The sequence below is a fragment of the Eptatretus burgeri genome, chromosome 17 (genome assembly GCF_056783735.1).
Source record: "Eptatretus burgeri isolate ZD-2024b chromosome 17, Ebu_testis_v1, whole genome shotgun sequence".
Taxonomy (NCBI): Eukaryota; Metazoa; Chordata; class Myxini; order Myxiniformes; family Myxinidae; genus Eptatretus; species Eptatretus burgeri.
Genome location: NC_140977.1, coordinates 48,360,533 through 48,384,241, shown reverse-complemented (window position 1 = coordinate 48,384,241; position 23,709 = coordinate 48,360,533). Strand labels below are relative to the sequence as shown.

Below are 23,709 nucleotides of genomic sequence, written 5' to 3'. Positions count from 1 at the left end.
TTGCACATGTCCCCATTCGACTCAGGTAAAAGATCGTGCATCAAAGACCGTGTATGTGTGTATGCACCAACATGGACAGTCTCAGTGTGCATCACGGACTGACAGCAATCTTCAAGAAACAAGGTGATTTGCAACTTCAGACTTGATATCCCTGAGTATTGCACCAGATGGTTTTCAGAACATCTCTGATGCACTGATAACTTTGAATCTGAAAAAGTATCAGGAAGAAACCCTCTACATGGTTGTCAGAGGGGTCACAGATACGTATCTCGACAACATTCTAAGCCTGCTGACAAGTGTCTCTACAAACAGCAAGGATTGAAGTTTTCTTTTCCTGATTTCTTCATCACACAATAAACTTTTGAATCCAAACTGCCATTTCAAATAATATGTGTATAACAGGTGCACGAATCTCTCTCATTATGTGGGTCATGGACCCAATGTACAGCCGCTGTCACACCTTGACGATTTAGCCAGTGTATGCCGATTTATGAAAAATTTGTCTAAAACGCTGGCACACGTCGAATACATTATGGGTATGTTTTGTATACGTTAAGACCACGCTGAAAAACACCGCCATAAGTCGTAGTACGCTGGCTTTAAACGTTGTACTTTTGGGTTGTCCTTGAAATTTTACGATGTACTGTATGCGAGCGTATGACTCACATGTTCCGCTACGCTGGCCATAAGTTGTAGGCACGTTATGCGATCGTTGACACATGTCGACACACGTTACTTGTAAGTTACTCATAAGTCAAAACACGTTGAGGTAATGTTTAGCGTACCCAAAACTTATTTCTAACCTATGAGTAACGTTTTGAAAGCACGCTACATGAACGTTGTTCACACTTTGCAACACGTTACTTGAAAAAGACATAGATATATTTGACGTCTTCAGGACGACAACAGAACTTAATGAACGCGTTTCTAACTTACAGATACCGTATAATGGCGTATTGGCAGCGATTAGGGGAATTGGTATATAAAAAGGGGCTTCGCAGGAGGAACCCGTCTTTTTTTTTAGACTTCGTGGTAGGTACATGTCCATGTCATTCCGAGAGATGGAGGATACGGCAACGCTGACATGACAATACCTACCTGTCCTCGAACATCAACATGACCTCATCGAGTTGACACTGCACCAGTTGCGTGCCAATAGAGCCGGGAGAAGAAGACGTGAACGGAGGAGAAGGAACTGGGTGAGACCATGGATCGGGAGGCGACGCCATTACGGCATATATGACCAGCTCATGGTGGAACTCCGGAACGAAGACCATGCATCCTTCATCAACTTCCTGCGAATGCCCCCAGCGATGTTCGACGAGCTGCTAGCCAGAGTGGGTCCAAGGATAACCAAGCATTATTATTAAATCATTTCAATAGTCCAGTGGAAGCGATTTAACTCGTTCAATGAAAACGATTTCAATTGCCGAGTACCAGCGTCCAAAAACAATAGGCGAGTGACAGGCATTTATTAAAAGTGAAGTTGCAGCCTATGAAGAGAAAGCCTCACGTAATCATCGACGATACACTGCCATGCTATGCATACGTTAGACTATCATTGGTCATCGGTTGTGGACGCCTATAACACGCAAATCAATCGTTGGTATAACTTGTGTATAAGTTATCGAAGCGTTCTGTGTTCATTACTAGTACATTTTGCATTTGTCCAAGTCGTTTTGAATGCTTTTAAAACTGAAACAAAAAAAATAGTTCATCGTGGGAATGAGAAAAAAAAAAATTAGCCGAAAAGAACATCGAACAATGGTGCAAAGTAGTCTCCTATTCATGAATGCAATGAGGATCCATCATCACCCACACCCTCCCCATCACGCTCACCTACTACTACTGACATGGACATACTACTACTACCAATACTACGACTACTACTACTACTACTACTGACACGTTCACCTACTACTACTACTACTACTACTACTGATACTACTAACATTGACATCTACTCAACATGGAGTCTGGAACACTGACGGGTTCCTCTTGTGAAGCCCATTTGCATATACCAATTCCCTGAAACGCTGCCAATACGCCATTATACGGTAGATGTAAGTGAGAAACACGTTCAGTAAGTTCTGTGGTCGTCCGGAAGACGTCAATCAAATTTGTCTACATACGACAATGTGCATTTGAGATACGTTACACATAGGTTCAAAGCATGCTACTCATAGGTTCAAAGCACGCTACTCATAGGTTAAAAATTAAGTTTCGGGTATGCTAAACATTACCTCGACGTGTTTCGACTTATGAGTAACTTACAAGTAACGTGTGTCTGACGTGTGTCAACTATCACGGAGCGTGCAGAGAACTTATGTCAGCGTATGCGGAACTTGTGAGCCAGACGTCGAGTACGTCGTAAAATTTTCAGCATGCTTTAAATTTCACGACGTACTAGACGTACCACGGAATATGACAGCGTACTTCCTCGTTTTTCAGCATGCTCCTAACGTATACACAACTTACCCATACCGTATTCGACGTGTACCAGCGTTTTACACACATTTTTCATAGGTCGGCACACACTGGCTAAATCGTCAAGGTGTGACTGCGATGTTGACACTTCCAATTTTCAGGTGGTTATGATTTAAATCGGCGTGCGGCAGCCTTTTAACAGGCTATGCCACGAGTTCGTCGGCGATACGTGCAGCGCGCTATGCCGAAGTTAAACTATCGTTGGGCATAGGTTGTGAACGCCGACAACAGCCTAAGCATTCGTTGGTATAAGTTATCTATAACACAACGAAACGTTCTGTGCCCGTTACTAATATGTTATGCGTACGACCAACACGTTATGAATACGACCAAAACTTAAAAAAAAACCTCAAAACTTCAGCGTACGCCAACGTTTTACATACATTTTTATACGTTGCCATTGCTGGCTAAAACGTAAAGGTGTGACAGCGCCTTATTGGTCGTGTCATATTTACACAGCCATTCCAGAAACCAAACACAACACTCCAGATACAAATGGCTGCCATTCAGAAAGATATCTGTGTGGTAATTGCTTCCAGAACCACCAATAATACACTGCAAAGCAAATCGAGCTCACAATAATCAAAATTGCTCTCATCAACTTTTAGAATGTTTATTAAAGCCAATTTTTGTGATGGTTAAAAAAACTGTTTTTGAAAATAAACCATGCTTTTTCCAAAACAGGAATGGCTTTCCTGTCCTTGGGACTTTAGAAACGTGCACAACACAAGCCTAATTGAACTCACCATCTGCAGAGAGAGAATCTTCATTCAGCTCTTCCTTCACTTGGATGCCATTTGAAGTCCGAAGAGCATTGCCATAGAGGCATCCTGCTTCTTCTAAACCAATTTCACCTGCACAAGATCCAATGTTAGCCCAGAGGAGGAACTTGATCATTGAATAAATGTCGTGTTCAGCATTTAAATCTGATAATTGTTGCATTGGAACAGTATAGAATTAAAGTATTGATGCTGCATTGAGATAATGCACGATTATAAGGTGGACATACACTGGCCAAATACAATGAAGAGTACATCTCTTGGGGTTGTGTAAAACGTCCAAGGCACACAACATATGGCCTGTCTGCCATGTCTTTCAATGTCAGTCTGTTGTTCTTCCTCCCTTTGGTGTGCAGCTCTCCCACCAGTCTCAATTAGGGTAGAGGGTTTGAGTAGCAGCCAAAATCCAAATCCTATCCAGGTTCCTTCTGACGACTCCATCTTTGACTATTCGCAATATTCTGACGGGTTCTTCGGGTTCTTCTTGACAACTCCAATGCAGTATTCTGTCTTTTATTGAATTGTTTAATATATCAATAACATGTAGGAATGGGCTTGGGCTTTAGTATTGCATGGGAACCACAAGGACAGGACTGTCAGAGGTGTCAGAAGTTACAAACGAAGAAGAAGGGAACGCTCTCGGCTCAAAAATCTGAGCCAATATATAATAAATCTGCACCCACTGAAATATGCTCATCTTTATCAATTAAGAAATGTAATTCTTTATGAAGCACTGGGTCAAATCAATCTTCTACTCAAACCATCATGACAGAGAGGCGACATGCCGAGCAGCCACAGTGATGCATGTTTCTATCTCAGCAGTAACTGACGATACTCCAATAAGCATGAAACCAGCACGATGGCTGATTTGGGGGGTAGGGGGGTGATTAAGCATTCTCAAGTTCTCATGCAAATGCTACGTGTTAATGCCAGCAGCTGTGGAGGAATATGGGTGGGGTGTGACACACCAGAAAGCTTACATTTGGGTTTGTGTTCTTGATGGCTTTATGCAGACTTCTACAATTATAAGAGCCCAATGGTAACTAAATTATGTTGAATCTCTCTTTGCAGTTGGGATGATTGATTAGGTGATAGCTCATTGGTCGTTCCTCCAATTATGGGAGAGAGCCATGATTGCGCTTTTAATTAGAAATACTGGGACGGTTCTGAACCCCTGGGGGAAAAAAAACGAAGCACCAACACATAGGGTTTAGCGAGATATATCTTCGTATTCTGTTTAGCTTTTAAGTGCATACATACTGTATTCATGTGGACAGATATGCGTTGTGAATGCTAGTTAGCTTCAGTACACGTTCGTTCCTTTGTCCATTCTGGGCTCAAACCATTTCAAAACCACACACCTTTTTTTTTGTACAAATGTCGAGGCTCATATGAGAGCTAACACACAGAATGGACAACAAGGAGAGCAGGAGACAAGAGGGGCAGGAGAGGGGAGGACAAAACAGTGGGGAACAGAGACATGAGGAGATCTGTGGAAGGGAGAGGGAGGGGGCGGGGTACATGGGGTAAACAAAAGGGACACGACAGGGACTTTCAGGAAGGAAAGCAGGGAATTTGAAGGAGTGCGGAATAGCAGGAGTGGAAGAGATCGTGGTTTTGGATGGGGGAAGATATGAGATGATGGTGAACAGCTGTTTTGAAGACCTGGAGGCAAGAGTGGGACTGAAGAGGGTGTGGGAGTTTGTTCCAAAGGTGGGAAAAAAGAGGAATGTAAGTGTGAAGGTGAACAGTGATTCTTGATTTTAGTAGTTTTACCAGAAAGGAGTTGTTGGCGGACCTTGAGGGCCCTACGGAAATATGGGTGGAACATATCACAGACAGAGCCGGGGGGGGCAGAGAGGAGACAGTTGAAGACAGAAAGACCACCGACCTGCCTGCAGTAAGAGAGTGAGAGTCCCAAAGACTCAGCCGCACCGTGGGAGATACCAATGATCCTAAATGCCTTGTGACAAAAGTTGAGGGGTGTGAATACTTTCAAAAGACACTGGAATATGCTTAGCAGAAACTTTCCTCCTTCAAGATGTCTCTGACTCCATAGTAACCCTCCCTGGCTACTCTCACCTCTGGAATGATAGACCTGAGCCTCATCCTGACGGCAAGTTGCTCTTTATAAAAAAAAACTGTATTCCTCACACTCCATGCAATGCCCTCACTCCACCACACCCCCAGGAGTACCTCTGGCTACGGCTCCCCCTCCGCTCACACCTCTTGTTTATATGGGTGTTGTGCCATCCACCAAACAGTGATGACTCCATTTGCATCTCAGTCACAAACAACATGGACCAATTTCCATCCACTCATCCCAACTCTCTCTTCCTCCTATGTGGTGATTTCAATTGTCATAATGCCAGATGTTTGGGTGTGGGTACCTCTCCCATCTGTCATGGCACTTCAGCAAAGGACTTCTGCAACTCATTGGGAATGAAACAATCTGTCAACCTCTGGACATGGATCTCAGTCAACGGAACATCATCTCTTCTGGATTTGATTATGACTAATTTCCCTGAAAATATCTGCTGTTCTTCTTCCGCTACAATCGGTTCATCTGACCATATGCTTGTTAAAGTGGACATCTCTGGCCGTCCTCAGAGAGCCACCTCAGCACCGTCGAGTCTGGCATTTCACTCAGGCCGACTAACAGGGATTCAAGCAGCCATCAAACTTCTAGACTGGTGTCCCATTTCTCCTTTCTCCAACATCAACTCATCCTGGGAATTTTTTCAAAGAAATTTGCTCTCATTCATGCACAGATTTATCCCATCTTGTCTTCAGTTGTTATACCATTCCTCCCGCCCAAGGTACAATGAAGCTTGTGGCGAGGCAGTTGCCCTGAAACAACCTGCCTTCGCCTCATGAAATGCAAATCCAACTGAAGGCAATCTCAGTTCCTTCCGCAAAGCTCAGAACAAGTGTGTCTGTCCACCTTCAGAAAGAGTCTATCCACCTGCCAAGAAACAACATCTTTCTCATCTCATAACTGAATTCTTAAACATGTCTCCCTCCTCAAAATCCTAGTGGCATTTCTGGTTGTCTGCTTCTGGTATATGTTCCCCCTCCACACCCTACCTTACCTCAAAAGGCTGCAGAGCTGACACTGCCCCGGAAAAGGCAGAATGCCTCAACTCTGTGTTTGCTTCTAAATTTTGTATCCCAAACCCATCACTGTCTATACCCACCTTACCTAGTCACACCCAGCTGCTCCTAGACTCTGTATCCTTTTCTCTCGATAAGGTGGAGAGTTTGCTGTCAAACCTCGACTCTGATTCTGCAATTTGGAGCAGATGGCTTCAGCCCACTTGTCTGAAAAACCTGCTCTGGTGCTCTTACACACCCTCTCTCTCTATTCTATTCTATTCACTCTTTCATTTTCTCAAGGTCATCTGCCATCCACTTGGAAATTGGCAAACATTACTGTTTTACATTAAAAAAGAAAACGTGTAAAAACAGATCCCTGCAACTACAGACCAATCAACCTGTAGTGCAGTAGATAGTAGAAAAATCGTGCAAATTATGATACAAGCATCAAATTTGGCATTTCTGTTCTGCAGAGCTTTCTGATCAAATCTGCCCAATTGGCCATTTTAAAATCCAAATTTTGAAAAATTTGAAAAAAAAAAAAAACTTCAAAAAAAATTTGAAGTCACAGCTGGCTGAAATTCTTGAAGCGCAAGTGAACATCCCAGACAGAGAACCAAGGGGAGATGCAGTCATCATTGATGGCTCAGCACTTATCAATGCCCTACCTCCACGCACTTCAAAGATAATTGATGACTTAAATAATACATCATCCCAAAGGTGGAATCCTATGGTGCCAGGTACGAGAGGGTGGACGTAGTGTTTGATGTGTACAAGAAGTCAAGTCTGAAATCCGAGGCAAGGTCGAAAAGGGGGTAAGGAATCAGAAGAAGAGTGACAGGAACCAGTAAGACCCCAAGTAACTGGACAAGCTTTATTCGAGATGACAACAACAAGACTGAGCTGTTTCACTTCCTTGCGGAAAAGATGTGTGAAGCACAGACGACAAGCACAGTCATTGTCACAAAAGGAGAAGATGCCATTAGCAACACAAGGAAATCACTGGATGCTGTGTCTCCATGTTGGCATGAAGAAGCTGACACTCGAATATTTCTCCACGCCAGGGATGCAACGATGGATGGTTGCAAGTCTATTATCATTAAGGCTAATGACACGGACGTACTAGTTATAGCAATATCTGTACTGCCATCCTTACAGGAACTAGGTCTTAAGAACATGTGGATTGCCTTTGGCTAAGGAGCCAAGGCGTGATGGATTCCAGTCCATGAGGTAGTTTCTGCAATAGGGCCTGAGAAAGCTAGAGGGATCCCATACTTCCATGCGTTCACTGGATGTGACGTCGTGTCTGCCTTCCGCGGTAAAGGGAAGAAAACTGCATGGCAGACTTGGAGCGTCTTTGATGATGTTTCTGAAACATTCACCAATCTCAGCCAGCATCCAACATTGATTCGTGATATTGACTTTTTTGAAGTTTTTTTTTTGTTTTCAAATTTTTCAAAATTTGTATTTTCAAATGGCCAATCAGGCAGATTTGATTAGAATCCCCTGGAGAACAAATGTGCCAAATTTGATGCTTGTATCATCATTTGCACGATTCCTCTCAAAAATTGCTATTATCTGCCCCACTATGCTCCCAATCATCAGCAAGGTTATGGAATCCATCATCGCTTCTGACATGAAATCCTTCCTCTTCTCCAATGGCTTGATTTCCGATCATCAATTTGGATTCAGAACAGGTCACTTTACCCTGGACATGCTGCTTCTGCTTTCCCAACAATGGATGGAGGTCCTCAATGCCAAACATGAGATCAGTCATCTCCCTTGACATATCGCGAGCTTTCAATATGGTCTGGCATCCTGCACTGCTCACCAAACTCTCTTCTTATGGTATCCAAGGCAATCTCCACTCATGGCTCGTGGACTTCCTCTTCTGTCGCAGTCAACGCATGACTTAATGGAATTCTTTCCTCTCCTCTTCCTGTCCAGGCTGGAGTTGCACAAGGCAGTGTTCTTGGCCTTTGTGCTTTTTCTAATTTGCATTTATGAGCTCTCAGACTCTCTGGAAAATCATCTTTGTCTTTTTGCTGATGACTTCAACCTCTACCATACCATCTCTCATCCCTCAATCGACAGGCAGCAGCCTCTTCACTCTTTGCAGACCTGGATAACATCAAAAGCTGGTTAAGCGCTTGGAACATATCCTTCAATGCTGACAAATCTCACACTCTCACTGGGTCTCCAAAAGGACTGTCTAGAACCCCCCCCCCCCACATCGACATTCTCAACAATGCTCTTGATGAAGTTCTGTCTCTCAAGCTTTTGGGTGTCACTATCTGCCATGATTTTTTTCCTGGGGAAGCCATATTTCCAAGCTGGCCTCCAAAGTTAGTTGCTGACTGGCATCCTCCATTGTACAAAGTCATTCATTGGCACACCTGAGCTATTAACGACATAAAAAGCTTTCATCTGAGGCTTAATTGAGTACTGCTCTCCCCTCTAGACTGATGCTCTTGTCACATACCTAGCTTGGCTTCACACTCTGGAAACCAAGGCTTTTAGGATCATTGGTATCTTCCACGATGAAGCTGAGTCTTTGGGTCTTTCACTCTCTCACCACAGGCAGATTGGTGGTCTTTCTGTCTTTTACTGACGACTCTCCAACCTTGCACCTCCTGCTCTGTCTGTGCTCTGTCCCCCGAATGTTTCCGCAGGGTGCTCAAGGTCCACCAGCAACCCCCTTCTGATTAAACCGCCAATGTCAACAATTGCTACTCACCATTACTCTTTCATTCATCTTTTTTCTCACCTCTGGAATAAACTGCAGCACTCTCTTCAATCCCACTCTTCCCTCCAGGTCTTCAAAACAGCTGTTCACCACCAACTCACATCTTCCCCCATCCAAAACCATTATTTTTTCTACCCCCGTTATTCCACCCAAAACCCACCTTCTTAAAATTCAATTTTCCCTCCTGAAAGTCTCTGTAGTGTCCATCTTGTTTACCCTGTGTACCCTGCCTCATCCCTATCTCTCTCTCTCTTCCACAGATCTCCTGATGTCCCTGTTCCCTACTGTTGTTGTGCTTCCCTCTCATGCCCCCTCGTCTCTTGCTCCCTTCGTTATATGTTCTGCGTATTAGCCATTCTGAAATGTTACCCATGCATCTGTATTTGTGAAAATTTCACTTGAACAAGCCACCCCTCATCTCCAGCCTCCCCCCCCCAAAAAAACACCACTACGCCCATGTGAAAGGCGGCGACCTGCTGGGGACGCGACAGTGTTGGGAGACGCCCAATGACTGGATAATGCATGATCAGAAAGTCCCCGGTGACACCTGACAATCTGCGCAGATGGGAAAGCCTCACATGTTGTCCGTGTCGCACAATCTGTATGCACTGCAGTGGCCTTCCCTGTCACCACCAGAAATCATAAAACAAAGGAAAGAGCACTGGTAAGGGCCCTGTCACACCTTGACGTTTTAGCCAGCGTATGGCAACGTATCAAAATGTATGTAAAAGGCTGGCGTACGCTGAACTATTGATGTTTTTTTTTCAGTTTTGGGCGTATTCATAACGAGTTGGACGTACACAGAACGTTTCGATAACTTATAGATAACTTATACCAACGAATGCTTCGCGTGTTGTCGGCGTTCACAACTTATGCCCAACGATAGTCTAACTTATGCAAAGCGCGTGGCAGCGTATCGCCGACGATCACGTGGCGTAGCCTATTAATAGGCTGCCGCTCAACGATTTAAATCAAAACCGCACTAGAAATCGAAGTGTCAACATCACCGTCATGCTGAAGAAAAGAAAAAAAAACCATGGAGTCTGGAACACTGACGGGTTCCTCCTGTGAAGCCCATTTTTATATACCAATTCCCCGAAACGCTGCCAATACGTCATTATACGGTAGCTGCAAGTTAGAAACACGTTCAGTAATTTCTGTGGTCGTCCGTTAGACGTCAAATACGTCTACATACGTCAATATGCGTTGGAGATACATTACACATAGGTTCAAAGCACGTTACTCATAGGTTAGAAATAAGTTTCGGGTACGCTAAACATTACCTCGACGCGTTTCGACTTATGAGTAACTTACAAGTAACGTGTGTCGACGTGTGTCAACGATCACATAATGTGCCTACAACTTATGGCCAACGTATGCGGAACGTGTGAGTCATACATCGAAAATTTTTGAGCATGCTTAAAATTTGTCGACGAGCTTGGCGTACTACGACGTATGCCAGCGTGCTTCAGCGTGCTCTTAACGTATACAAAACTTACCCATAACATATTCAACGTGTGCCAGCATATTCGCCAAATTTTTCACACGTCGGCATACGCTGGCTAAAACGTCAAGGTGTGACAGGGCCTTAAGGAAGCAGTTTAGTAAGTGGAGATTGAATGCGCTGTGGTCTTGGCACTCTCACTGCCTTTGCAATTGTCAATGCCCTCTCCATCACCTGTTGGTTCCTGCCTGCCATGCCATGGTTCCCTGATCTTTCGTGGTTCGATGGTGTGCTGCGAGCATCTTGGGAGACTTACAAGGCACTGTGAGGCTGAACCAGGCCCACCTCATGACGAGCATTGCCACATGGGACAGGTTTTCTCTCATCTGTGATAAAAAATTCTCATCTCTGTCTGTCTCGTCACCCCAAGTGAATACATATCAGCCATATACGTAGAGCAGTCAATGTCCCAATGGCATGTGGGTATATTTTAGTGTTCATTTGTGTTGCTGCTTGGTGGGGGGAAAACCTCAAGTCTCTCAATGTAAATGTGTGTCGTGTCATACTACGCTCCTGATGGTAAGCGAGATTACATATCATCTTCTTATATAAAGAAAGTTTAAGCAACTTAACAATATGCATTACGGTGATGTTGAAATATGAATGAGAATAATATGAAATTTTGAAAATGTTTCATTTCACTCACAAAATGTTTGTGGGGTACAACATGCCATCTTTTGTTTCAATCCATCAGCAAAGTGATGGGTAATCTTCTTCCGAAATAGTGCTATCTTTAAAAGGGGAATATTATTTAGCAGATATAAAAATGGAAAAGCAGCTGACCTCATCACATTCGTGATACCATGGTCGTGCACTCCAATGTTTGACATGGGTATGTGATTACGTGAGCAAAAATAACTCCCAAGAGGTCATGCAGGCTACACACACTTCAGTACAGTGTGGTTATATTTCACTCATCGGCATTTGGTTCATAGGGGAAGTCTTTTGTTTAAATCCATCAGCAAAGCAAATGGTAATCTTCTTCCAAAATAGTACCATCAAAGGGGAATGTTATATAGCCGCATGGTCGTTCACTCCAATGTTTTACACGGGAATTAACTTTTATTTTTTAAATCAAATTATTCCAATTCTGATTTCAACGTCAACATGATGCATATTATCAAGTTGTTTATTTAAACTATCGTTATTAGTTTTTCATCAACGTGAGTTTTTTTTAGTTTCCAAAATAATTCTTAAGACGCCGAGCACTCACTTTAGTGCGGTGTGGTTACGTTTAATAAACTTACCATGCAGCGGTGTGCATTCAGTTTTATAGGGAACTATCCTGAAACCCAGATGCACAGCTACTCGCTTTATTTAGATAGCAGTTGCTCACAGTAAGCAGAACAAGAGATCAGATGAAATTGAAATGCTCGCCAACCTCAGCGCACTGAATGTGACAGAAATGGTTCAACGGTTGTCCATTGGGTAAGCTGAAGACAGAAAAAAATGTCTCTGACAAAATATTGGACCCCTGCAGCCAGATGCATGTGACTGTTAAGATCTAACAAATTCGAAGTACAAAGAAGAACATGATTGGATGACCTAAGTCATTTTGATCCTTACCTTGTGAGAAAGAATCATCTGGAAATTCTGGTTCAACCTTCACAACCACAATATGTTCTGCAGAGAAACAAAATCTGCTTTAAACAAAGTACAAAATAGCATTAACAAAGGACAATCAATCAAAATTAACGTTTTCTACATTTCTGAACCAGAAAGAATTTTTTTTTTACAATTCAGAAAAAGAAAAATTACATTTCAGGGTAGAAAATGCAGTTCATTGAGAAATGTTTTTGGAAAAGTTTCACAAAAAACAATCAATACCATATTGTATCAACACATGTACGTTCACTTGACACAAGGCTTCTGTCAGGCTGGCTTAGTCAGTTATCAGGACAAGAATCATCTGCATTACTGAGGTATGTGGGATAATGGGTTGGACAGTGACAGTTTGAAAAAGGAGAATTGACTCTGAATCCGAACGTCTCGGACATCTTTTCTTCCCTGCTAAATATCAGGAGGACTTGGCAGAGATGTCAAAGCGGGGCAGCAAGGGTCTGATAACATCTGACGAGAGATGCCGGTCTCACCCGCTATAAAGAAAACTAAAGTTGGAGTATCTTCTCTAAAAAGTCATTTAGGCTACATATGAGAGCCTACCTGGTCTGTTCAGCTGATTGTCTAGGCAGGGATCACTTTTCAGTACTCCAGACCATGGCAGAAACAAAAAATAGCAAAAAACCGAGATCGTTCAAAACCGGCAAATCTTCTTTTTGAATAATAATAATAAGAAGAAGAAAAATAATCTTCGGTATCTTTCCAAGCTGCCTCTCTCAATGCAATGACTCAGGTACCATCTGACAGCAATGTTGTAGTCAAGTCCACCTGGTCCGAGTCTGAGTCCGAGTACAAGACTGAGTCCGAGTCCTGCCCTGAACATGAATTGAAAAGTGGAAAAAAACGAATTTATTTGTGTTTATGTCGCATGTAAATGAAAACAATTAAATATCAAAACTGACCATCAATGTAACTTGTTATTTGCATCAAGATTTTATTGATTAGGGTACTTCAACACAGAAAGAGACCATTCGGCCCACGAAACCTGTACAATGGTTGCCAACCTATGACTTTTTTATGCAGAGTCAAGGCTTGTGGAAGAGCGGGAACACAAAATGGATCATGACACAACAGGACAAAAGGAACCGCAGTGAGAGGGTGGGGCAACAGCGAAGTTGAAGGGAAAAATAGGAGAATTGGACAAACAATGGAGTCGGGAGAAATGGGGTGGACATGATGGATACAGAAGAAAACATTTTCCTCGCCCCCCCCCACTCCAATCCTACCTATTTGCCTTCCTCCTTCCCTTACTCCCCTATCCCCATCTCTTTCCCTTCTCTACCTCTCCCTCCCCTACCTCCCTCACTCCCCTCTACCCTTCCCCTCTCTCCCTATTGCCTTCATATGTCCATGCTCTCTCCTTTTTAAACAGCTTTCATTTCCATTCAATTTTTTTTTGCTTTCCCTGTTCAGTTGTTACTTTAATTTGATATTTGATGTACCATTACTTCTTCTACTGAGCATCTGTGGCATGAAGCAGCTTCCTGAGCAAGGGTTATACTTGATAGTTTGCCATTGCCTTCCCAGCAGTAGTTCAGGAAGGAATTTGTAATTTGGCCAGTGCCAGCGATAGCTTGCCCACTCTTCATGAAGGACAACGTGGGCATCTTTAACGTCCATCAACTAATGTCGGAAGACAGGACGCCCAGTTTAACATCCATCGGAGAAACTACACACACATTGATGATTCACCCAATCTGCAAAACACAAGGATGACATTTTTTAGCTGGGCCGAGATTCGAACCTGGCGAAATGGCTTAGAGGAAGGAGAGTGTGCATACCTCTGCAAAGTCATCCTGTTGGCTGAGGTTGTATCTTAACGCACTGTTAATAAACAAACTGCTAATCTATGTTAGTAGGGTAAGAATACTGATTCTGGCTCACTTTTCCCCATGTAAATGAATGGGGGATTTTCAGCGATTTATATTTTTTTTCCCTAAAAATAAATCCCCTTTTTATCCCAAGGTATATTTATTTGTCTCCCCTTTTAACTTGGAGGTTGAACCTCATTGAATTGAACACCTGGGGGTTGAACAGCTCACTCATTGAACCTATAAAGATTTGTTCATTCTCAAATTCCTTCAATAGTTTAATTTTCTTTGCACAATAATCCCCATCTAAAATATTGACAAACAAAACATTTGAATCTTTATATTTTTTAAGATACCCCATTTGTGCCATTACGAAATGATAAACTTCTCTTAATGCTCTCATCTGACCACCTCCTGAGCCACATATCATTTTGAGATTATAGTAAATTGTTTTTTCATTGTTCAATTGATAACCATCAAAGTTTTCAGTCCATTCAAGGATATTCATTTTTTCTTTACATCCTCTAACTTACTAGTTTTTAAATTAATTCGCTTATTTGTTTTATTTACCTTTGTTTTAGTTATTTTTTCAATAAGACTTATTTGATATTTTTCACATTCATTATGTTTTCCATTTATATACCAAGACTGAGATTTTCTCCACTCTTTAGTTTGATTAATACTTGGTTTATCCATTTATATATTGTGAAAAAACGCACAAGGTAGCCCTTAAAAAACCCTAACCCATCTTCCCATCGTTAAAACATAATCTATTTTATACACTCTATCATACAATATCCATATGGAACACAATCTATTCCATTATCTAAAATAAATCTCTTATCATCAAAGGCTCCTAATGCCTTTTTATTTACTTCTTCACTATATATGTTATGTTTATAACTTCTTATTGTATTCATTTTCCTATATTCTTCTTTCTTATTCATCAAACAATTATAATAATTTCTAAAAGTTATTGATTTCTTTATTACATATTTCTTTATTCCCTTTAACCTCTTATCAATCTGTTCACCATACTTATAAGCATATGCCTTTGCTCTCAATCCAATAAACTCACTCATTACTTTTCCACCCAACTCATCCTTAAACTTACCAATAACCTTTTCATTCTTTTTGGAAAATAACTCACTCTTCTTGCTGAAATTACTTGTATCATATACTCCAATATTTTTCTTCATATCTTCATAAACATCATCAGTTTTTATATCTAGGATAAAACTATCAGTATCCATATACAACAATGAAACATTTTCACCATACTCTTTCTTTAAGTCATTATACAAATAATCATACATCAATATCTTTGATAAATCAAGAACTGCTGTTCCAATATAAATTGGTTTATCCATTACAATACTTTCCTTTTTCATATGAATTGCAGAAAAGTTCTCTGAAAAAACCTCTTCTCTCTCAAAACTTGGTTTATTTATCAATCTCGAAGCTTCTTTCCAAGATGTTGCGAATCTAATGTTTTGCCTGTTTCTAACATTTTCCATAGTCTTTCCAAATACAGCATTATTCATTAATTTATAAAAGTCCCCTTCAAATTTTACTTTTGTATTTGCTCTCATATCTGTATTGAATTGAATATACTTTTTCACCCAAGGACTTTGTTTAAATTTTAAAACTCTATGAATTTTAGCTACTCTCAATCCTTCTCTCAAAAACTGTTTTAAGCTTCTCTGATGCAAAACATATCCCTCTTTATCATAGAATGTTGTTAATAACTTTTCTGTTGATTTACCTTTAATATTAAAACTTTTATGATAATCACTTAACCATTCTTTCTTTGGAGTTTCTTTCTCACATGCAAAAGGAAGATCTTTATGCTTATTATGAAGATCACTCGGGTACCTCAAATCAACTTCAAAATAATAACCTTCTTCTTCGTCATTCAATTCCTCTTGAGAAGAAATAACAATATTCATCAAAGCCTTTTCATAATTCTTTTCTTCCACCCACTCTAATTTACCATAAGGTAGAGATTGAGACATTGCCCATCCATACAAATTATTAGCATCAAAATACATCAAATAATTACTATCTTTTTCACTATCATAATTTGGGAGATATTTATTATTTGCTTTAGCATATCTTTTTGAACATACTTGTGATATTCCACCTCTCTTGGACTTCTCAATCATCAAAAGCATATCCACATCACTGATTAAATCTATATCTTGTTTTGTCATTTTCAACATTGCACTCCAAGCTAAACCAGGAGCTGTGAAATAGTGGGCAGGATCTAATCCATAACAATTTTTATTATGACAGAGTGATCTAAAAGCTTCAAACACATCAGCTAACAATAAAACATCTGTTTTTAGATATAAATCGTGATATTCTCCAAGGTTCTTTATCTTAAATATTTTCCATATTTCTTGTGCGTGTTTATATTCCTTATCACTTATCTCTTCTTCATAAAGGTTATTATAGAAACTTTCTTTTGAAGGAAGTTGTGTTTCTTTAAATCTCATAAATGAATCCATATAATCATAAGGATAAATTCCCTTACTTGTAAGAATTTTCTCTTTACTTTGAATTTCATTCCTTGTTTGAATTTCCTCTCTCGTAAGAATTCCTTCTTTAATCAGAATTTCATCTTTAATCTGAATTTCCTCTTTAGTGAGAATTTCCTCTTTTGGAAAGAATGAATTAAGATTTGGAAAAGAGTCTGTGGAGCTTAGATTTGATGCGAGGTAGGCTAGTGGTGTTCCCATAAACTTGTAAGAATCTAAAAACCTAATACGAGTTATAGGTTTTGTGAATATCATTTTTGAAAATGAAATATACTTTTGACTTGTGTTTGTTATAGCAGAAATATTCCCTGGTGTTTTTGAAAGTTCATTTATAAATAGATGTGTATCATAGTTGGCGCTGTTGTGAAGAAAGACTGGAATAAAAGAAGGTAATTTATAATTAAGATTACAACAGGAATGAGCGGGACCTCTATATTTACCAGTAAGATGACAATGGTCTCTAACTTTAAACTCCTTAATTTCCCCCTCACAAATATGACAGATATTGTTCATTCTACATTCTAATTTTTCTTCTTTGGTTAATTTCATCGGTTCATTTGTTTCTTTCATTAATTTAGTGAGTCTTATACAATCCTTTTCTAATCGTTTTACAAACTCTTGTGAAGCATTTTTTCCACGATAATGTTCAAGTTTGTTATACTTTTCTCCAACAGATGATTTGATATAATAACAAAAACCACAAGGAATATGTTTTTGATATTTATTTGTATATGGTTCTTTTGGATTAGGAGAAGCAGTATTTATCTTTTTAAGGATACATTCAAAATCAGCGTATATCACAAATGGGTGCATGATAGATTTATTATAATCTTCAAAATAAATCTTTTCACCAGGTTTAGGCATTGTAATTACAGCTGATTTATGATTACTACAATATTTTGAATGTTGTTCTAATCGTTCTTTTGTATGAAATGAATTAAGACATCGCTTACAAGGATATATTTTGTTTGCTGTTCTGAATACCTGAGAAGAGATTAATCTTGATAAATTATTGATGTATGTGTAATGTGAATTCTTTCCAACACTAAAATATAAAAGGTCAATGTGTGTTTCTTCATTTTTATAGTTGTTTGAAATTTTTAATATTTGAACTTTGTTTGTATCCGTTAATCCATATACATTAATAGAAAGATTATTCTTTTTCTCAAATTTAGGAATATCTGTTAATGGCATTGGGAATTTAAAATCTTTAATGTCCAAGGTATTCTCATATTTCATATATTGTTTTACTCTTTCTGAATTACATTTTGGTGGATGTAAGTGAGCAAGAACAGACCAGAGAAAACATTTATTATCATTGTTCTTAATATTAACAACTGCCTTCTTTAGTTTTATTTCTTTTGGTAATTCAATATAAGAAGAAGCTTTAAGAGGGTTTGATTTTAGAATGTGTATATCTAAAAAGATGATTTTTTTAATATTGAATCCACTTCCTACCACTGTATTATCAACATCCTCCTCTTGTCTTGATAGTTCTTCATAAACCCCACTATTCAAAAAATCTTGAAATGATGTTATAAAATGAAGATCTGTTCTCATATAAGGAGTTTGTTCTTCATCTTGTCTTTTCATATTCATTTTCACTCCCATATAAAACTTTAAAGTTTTTATTTCTTTTAATGTCTTTTTAATAAATTTTTCAACATCGGGTTTCACTATTTCAATTGATTCAGCTATTGATGATGGACTGGGTTCTCCAAATTGAAAAATCCTTATTTTTATATGCCCTTTAAATGCCTCATCAGTGTTTTTAATATAATAGTCTCCCTTTACTTTAAACTCATTTTTCTTGTGTTTTTGTGATTGAAGATGTTGATTATAACTACTCTTCAAAACATCCTTTGAACAGATATCACAATGTTTTCTTTCCAACTCAAGAGGAGATATTTGATGAAATAGATTAAATGTGTGTTTGTTGGTTCGGAGGTGTTTTCTATAATGTTTATATTCGTGATTACAAACATCGCAGTACGTTGTATTCACCATATTTATAGAATAAAACTTTGCTTAAACTAAAATTTTCTTGATGAAAATTTCGTTTAATTTATAGGTGAATCTGTGCTTAAAAACATTTTATCCTCCAACTTTTTCACTTAATAAATACAATGTTTCAAGACACAAAAGACAAGTTTCAATCAATCTCTTCATCTGTTAAAGATACTGAGAAATATGTCAAGGATGTAAAATTGAACAAAGATAAATATAACAACTATTGGATAAAAACTATTATGGTAAATAATATGAGTTCTTCAATTTCCTTCAGTGGAAGGGCTTTTAGTATACCTGGTAGAACATCAATTAAAGTATCTCTAACAAAAGTTTCTCCTCTCCTTCTAGTAATATATTCAAAACTAGAAAAAGCAATGAAACAAGAAAAAGTATCAAAGAACAAAAACCTTATGGATGAAGCTTTAGAAAGAAAAGATAAGACCATCTGTAATATGCAAGGAGAAATTTGTATTTTTTTCAACAACCCTAAAGATGTAAATCTTGATGAAATAAAGGATGTTAATATATCAGGTGAAATGACATTTCGTTCAATAGTAGTTAACGATAATTTTAAAATTACCTTTAATATAAAAAATGTTGTCGTTGAATCTGATAATGAAAAAAGTATATCGATATCGATGGTAATATACAACTAAAAGTATAGATGAATTTCAGTTTAAGTAAAGTTTTACTTTATAAATATGCTAGACTTTCCTGATTCTCCATATGACAAATTTGAGAATTGTCCTGCGTGTGAAAGACAGGGATTAAACACAGAGTCAAAAGCCTATAAACAATGTATATTCTGTGATTATCTTCTAATTAATGATAATAAAAAATATAAAAAGGAAAATAATTCTTTTAGATTTACACCAAAAATGAATTACTTTACAAGATTGATTAGAGAAATGAATGTAAAGTATGAGGATGATAACACACCTTTCCTTACAAGGGAAGAAACTGAACGTATAAGAGAAATGTTCAAAGGATTATTGTTGTATATTATTCATGGATGTAATTTTCAGGGAAATATCAACACAAGATATTGTATAAATAAAATAATGGATTATCTTGAAATTAAACCTGAACTTAGGATAAAATATAGAGTTTCTAAAAAAGCCAATAATAAATTAAATAACCTGTTTTTCAAATATATAAATGAATGATTTTTTACCTATTTGGGAAAATAAGATAAAATTTAACAACCATAAAAATCTCCCAAATTCATTAAGATGTCTCATAGTTGGTTCAAGTGGATGTGGAAAAACCTGCTTACTTTTAAAAATGCTCCTCACTCCCAACTTTTTAGATTATGATAATTTAATAATTTTCACAAAGTCGAAGTTTTCAACCAGAGTATCAACTACTCTCACAAGGTTTTAATGCTGGTCTTCAAAAAGAAGATATAATAGGTTTATTTAAACGTCAAAAAAACCTAAATGATTATAACATTGAAGATATAATTCAACTATTTTGTGATACACAGAGATGTAAAAAGAAATCAAATCTTATAACTTGTATTCTTAGTGATAATACGGATGATATACCGTCTCCCCAAGATTTGGATAAATCAAAAAGAACCTCGTTATCTTTGATGATTGTGTTAATGAGAGAAACCAAACGGTAATGGACAGCTACTACACAAGAGGGAGACATTCTTCTTGTAATTGTATTTATCTTAGTCAATCGTACTTTCAACTTCCTCGTCGTTCCATCAGAAACAATGCTAATACTTTTATTTTATTCAAGTTAAATTCAATAGATATCAATAATTTTTGGAGAGATAATTGTTCTACATTATGTAGTAAAAAGAAATTTGAGGATTATATGAAGCACACGACTGAAAAATATAAATATATTGTTGTGAAACAAGATGAGATATTAAGGGATATATTTTTTGTTTTATAAACAATTACATATATAAATGACAACTATTATTATAAATCTTGTGGGTAAATCTGCTTCTGGAAAAAACTTTCATAAATCAAGGTTCTTGTGTAGTACAAATGAGAATATTGTAAATTTACTTAAAAAACACCCCGTGATACGCATTGTATCAACAACAACTAGAGCAATAAGACCTGGAGAAGTAAAAGGTGAAGATTATCACTATATTTCAGTGGAGGAACATATGCGATTGAGGAATGAAGGACAAATATTTGAGGAGGTTTCTCTTGGTACAACAAAATATTCACATTGTAAGAGTGAGTTAAAGAAACTAAAATCTGGTGGTGTTGGGATATTAGAAACTAATCCAGAAGGAACGAGACAAATTATTAAATATCTGAGCGGAGTGAAGATTTTATCATTCGGTTTTGATGTTGATGAAGAAACTCAACACAAACGTATGAAAAGCAGAGATGCAAGGATTAGTGAAGAAGAAATTACAACTCGCATTAATGTTAATAAAGAATTTGATGAAATATTTAAAGAAAAGGATTTATTTGAACACATCTACTTGAATGATGAAGAAAAGGAAAATTTCCCTGTTGATCTTTACAATTCATTAAATGATATTTTACAATAAATAAATGGATACAAAAGAAAGAGCAAGAAGATTTAAGGAACATCAAGAGTTGGTTTCAAAAGTTGTAAAACAACAGGAAGACATAAAGAAGAAACGCAGACAGAAACTAACGGGCGAAGAAGCATTTGAAAAAAACAAGAGAAATTTTTTAAACCACTTTTAAAAACTTCCCAAGAAAAAATGAAAGATGTTTCCACAGTTCCCACAGTAGAATATACTCCTAGAAAGCTTCAAATGTTAAAAGATTTCAGTCAAATGACGGAGGAAGAATTAGAGCATTTAGGAGAATTAGAATATGATGATGAAGGTTTATTTCAACAACTGGAAGAGATTAATCAACCCCCTGATTATATTGTGAATGCTGTTCAAAACAATGAATATTCAGCGGATTCAAAAACCAAAGCAGGACTCATTCCAACAGAACAACCAGCAATATTTCATCTTGTTAAAGAAAAGGTATTGATATTTAATGATGAATTAAGGTTCTTAAGTTCTGCTCAACCCCTGTTAAACTAACTCCGAGATTAATGTTTCTTCTCACAAAAGATGGAAGACAAGGTTCAACTGTGAGGGATGAATCAAAGTATATTGATAAACCATTGGATATGGAAAATAATGATGATAGAGTATATATTGATTTGCTGAACACTCTAAATTATAAGGTTATTCTTTCTGGTAAAAGTAGGAAGAATGAGAAGGAGAAACACATTATTCAGGCTTTAAGTATCCTTGGTTCAGGTATTAGTTTTCTTCCAAATGACCCATCGCAATTAGTTAATAGACTGTTATTGTTGTTCGGCAGTAAGAAGGCTGGAAATAACAATTGTTTTAATGAAGCATCAGCCATTTTAGACCAGTTGATGAACATGAAAATAATTAATAAATCTCAATATAAAGACATTTTATCTCATATTAAATAAGATGAGAAGCACAATCCTGAGTTTTAATTTCACAACAAGCGACCACACATCTTCATTCCCATACCCACTACAACTTGACACAACAAAAGAATATGAGGCATCTTTATTGTCCATGGAGACTTATAATACCTTATTTAATATAACCGAGAAAAATGACAAGTTTAGTTATAATCCGGGAAGTGGATACAAAACGATAACAGTCTCACCCGGAGCATACGAGATTTCTCAAATATCTTCCGAAATTGCTCGTCTTATGAAAGAACAGGGTGATGAACCAAAAAATATTGTTATAAACATTCAAAAACATACTTCAAAATCAACGATTAAAGTTAAAAATAACTACAAGGTTGATTTCACAATTGATAATTCATTTAGAGAGTTATTAGGTTTCTCCTCAAAAAAGATTGAAACTAATGGGACGTTTTACAGTGATAATGTCATTCAAATATCCTCAGGAATAAATTCGGTGTTAATTCACTGTGATTTGATTGATGGTGCTTATAATGATGGATTAAAAACAAATACAATATTTTCATTCAGCGCATACTCAACCCCAATTGGTTATAAATTCAATATGGAGCCTAAAAATTTGGTTTATCTACCTGTGTCAGGAAAAACCATACACAGAGTAAATTTTAGGATAACCGACCAAGATAATCGTGTGATTTCTTTTAATGGAGAAGTTATATCCATCAGAATTCACCTACGTGAAGTTTTTCAATAAATAAATACGATGGTTATTGTGAGGAAGCACGAGTTGGGAAAATATAAAATAATTACAGGGGATGGGATGTTCCTTTCCCCGTACTACAAGGGTGAAGGTATGTATCTTGGTAGAGGATACTATAAACCTAAGAGACAAAGGGGTGTCGGACATCAATTTAGAGGAGATGGGATAATTGATACTCTCATGGGTATTGGTTCAACTATTCTTAAACATAAAGACCTAATTGGTTCAACTGCTTCTGCTGTGGGAAATGTAGCAGGTGCTGTAAAGAGTATAAAAGATGCTCAGAAAGAATCTCATAAATTACAAGCAATAAAAGAAATTAAGAAAGGTAAAACTCAGTTGTCCCCCCAAGAACGACAGAAAATAATTCAAATACTTGGATCAGGGTTTCAAAAGTTTTAACATCTTTTTCCTAAATAAATACAAGTATGGAAGCAATTGATAGTATCTATGATTTGGATGATACTATTATTATCTCAAACTCCACTAAAAAAGAAGATTACTTCAAGGTAAATGCAATAACTGGAACAGACTGGAATACAAATGGTACAAAAAGTTTTGAAATAAATAATCAACAAACCTATTTGAATCTCTCCGAAAGTTTCTTGTTGTGTAAATTTAAATTCACTAAGGCTGGGAATAACACAAACGCTACACTTGTAAATGATTTCTTCTGGAAAATGTTTGATAGTGTGCGATTGTATATTGGAACACAAGAAGTTGAAGCGGTTGATTATGTCTCTGCTGTATCTGAAATGATGAAATTTACACTCTATACATTCAGTGATAGAATGGGAAAGGGGTCTGTCGAAGGTTTTATTCCTGATATGTCAACGGGAACAAACACAGACCCTGGATATATTCAAAGGAAAGGAATGTATAATGATGATACAAAAGCAGAAAATAGTTTTACTGTGGCAGTTCCTCTTAAAGGTATAT

At 37.7% G+C, this 23,709-nt stretch overlaps 1 protein-coding gene across 6 annotated transcripts in view; it reads right to left on the bottom strand.

The window, feature by feature from the left end:
* LOC147010024 (uncharacterized) overlaps positions 1 to 23,709 on the bottom strand; it is a 102,894-nt gene that overhangs the window by 12,682 nt on the left and 66,503 nt on the right. For all 6 annotated transcript variants that reach the window (XM_085861078.1, XM_085861082.1, XM_085861081.1 and 3 more), the window contains 2 exons: positions 12,179 to 12,235; positions 3,234 to 3,341 (listed from right to left, as the gene is read on the bottom strand). In XM_085861078.1, coding sequence (XP_085717204.1) covers positions 3,234 to 3,341; positions 12,179 to 12,235 — 165 coding nt within the window. The remainder of the gene's footprint in view (positions 1 to 3,233; positions 3,342 to 12,178; positions 12,236 to 23,709) is intronic.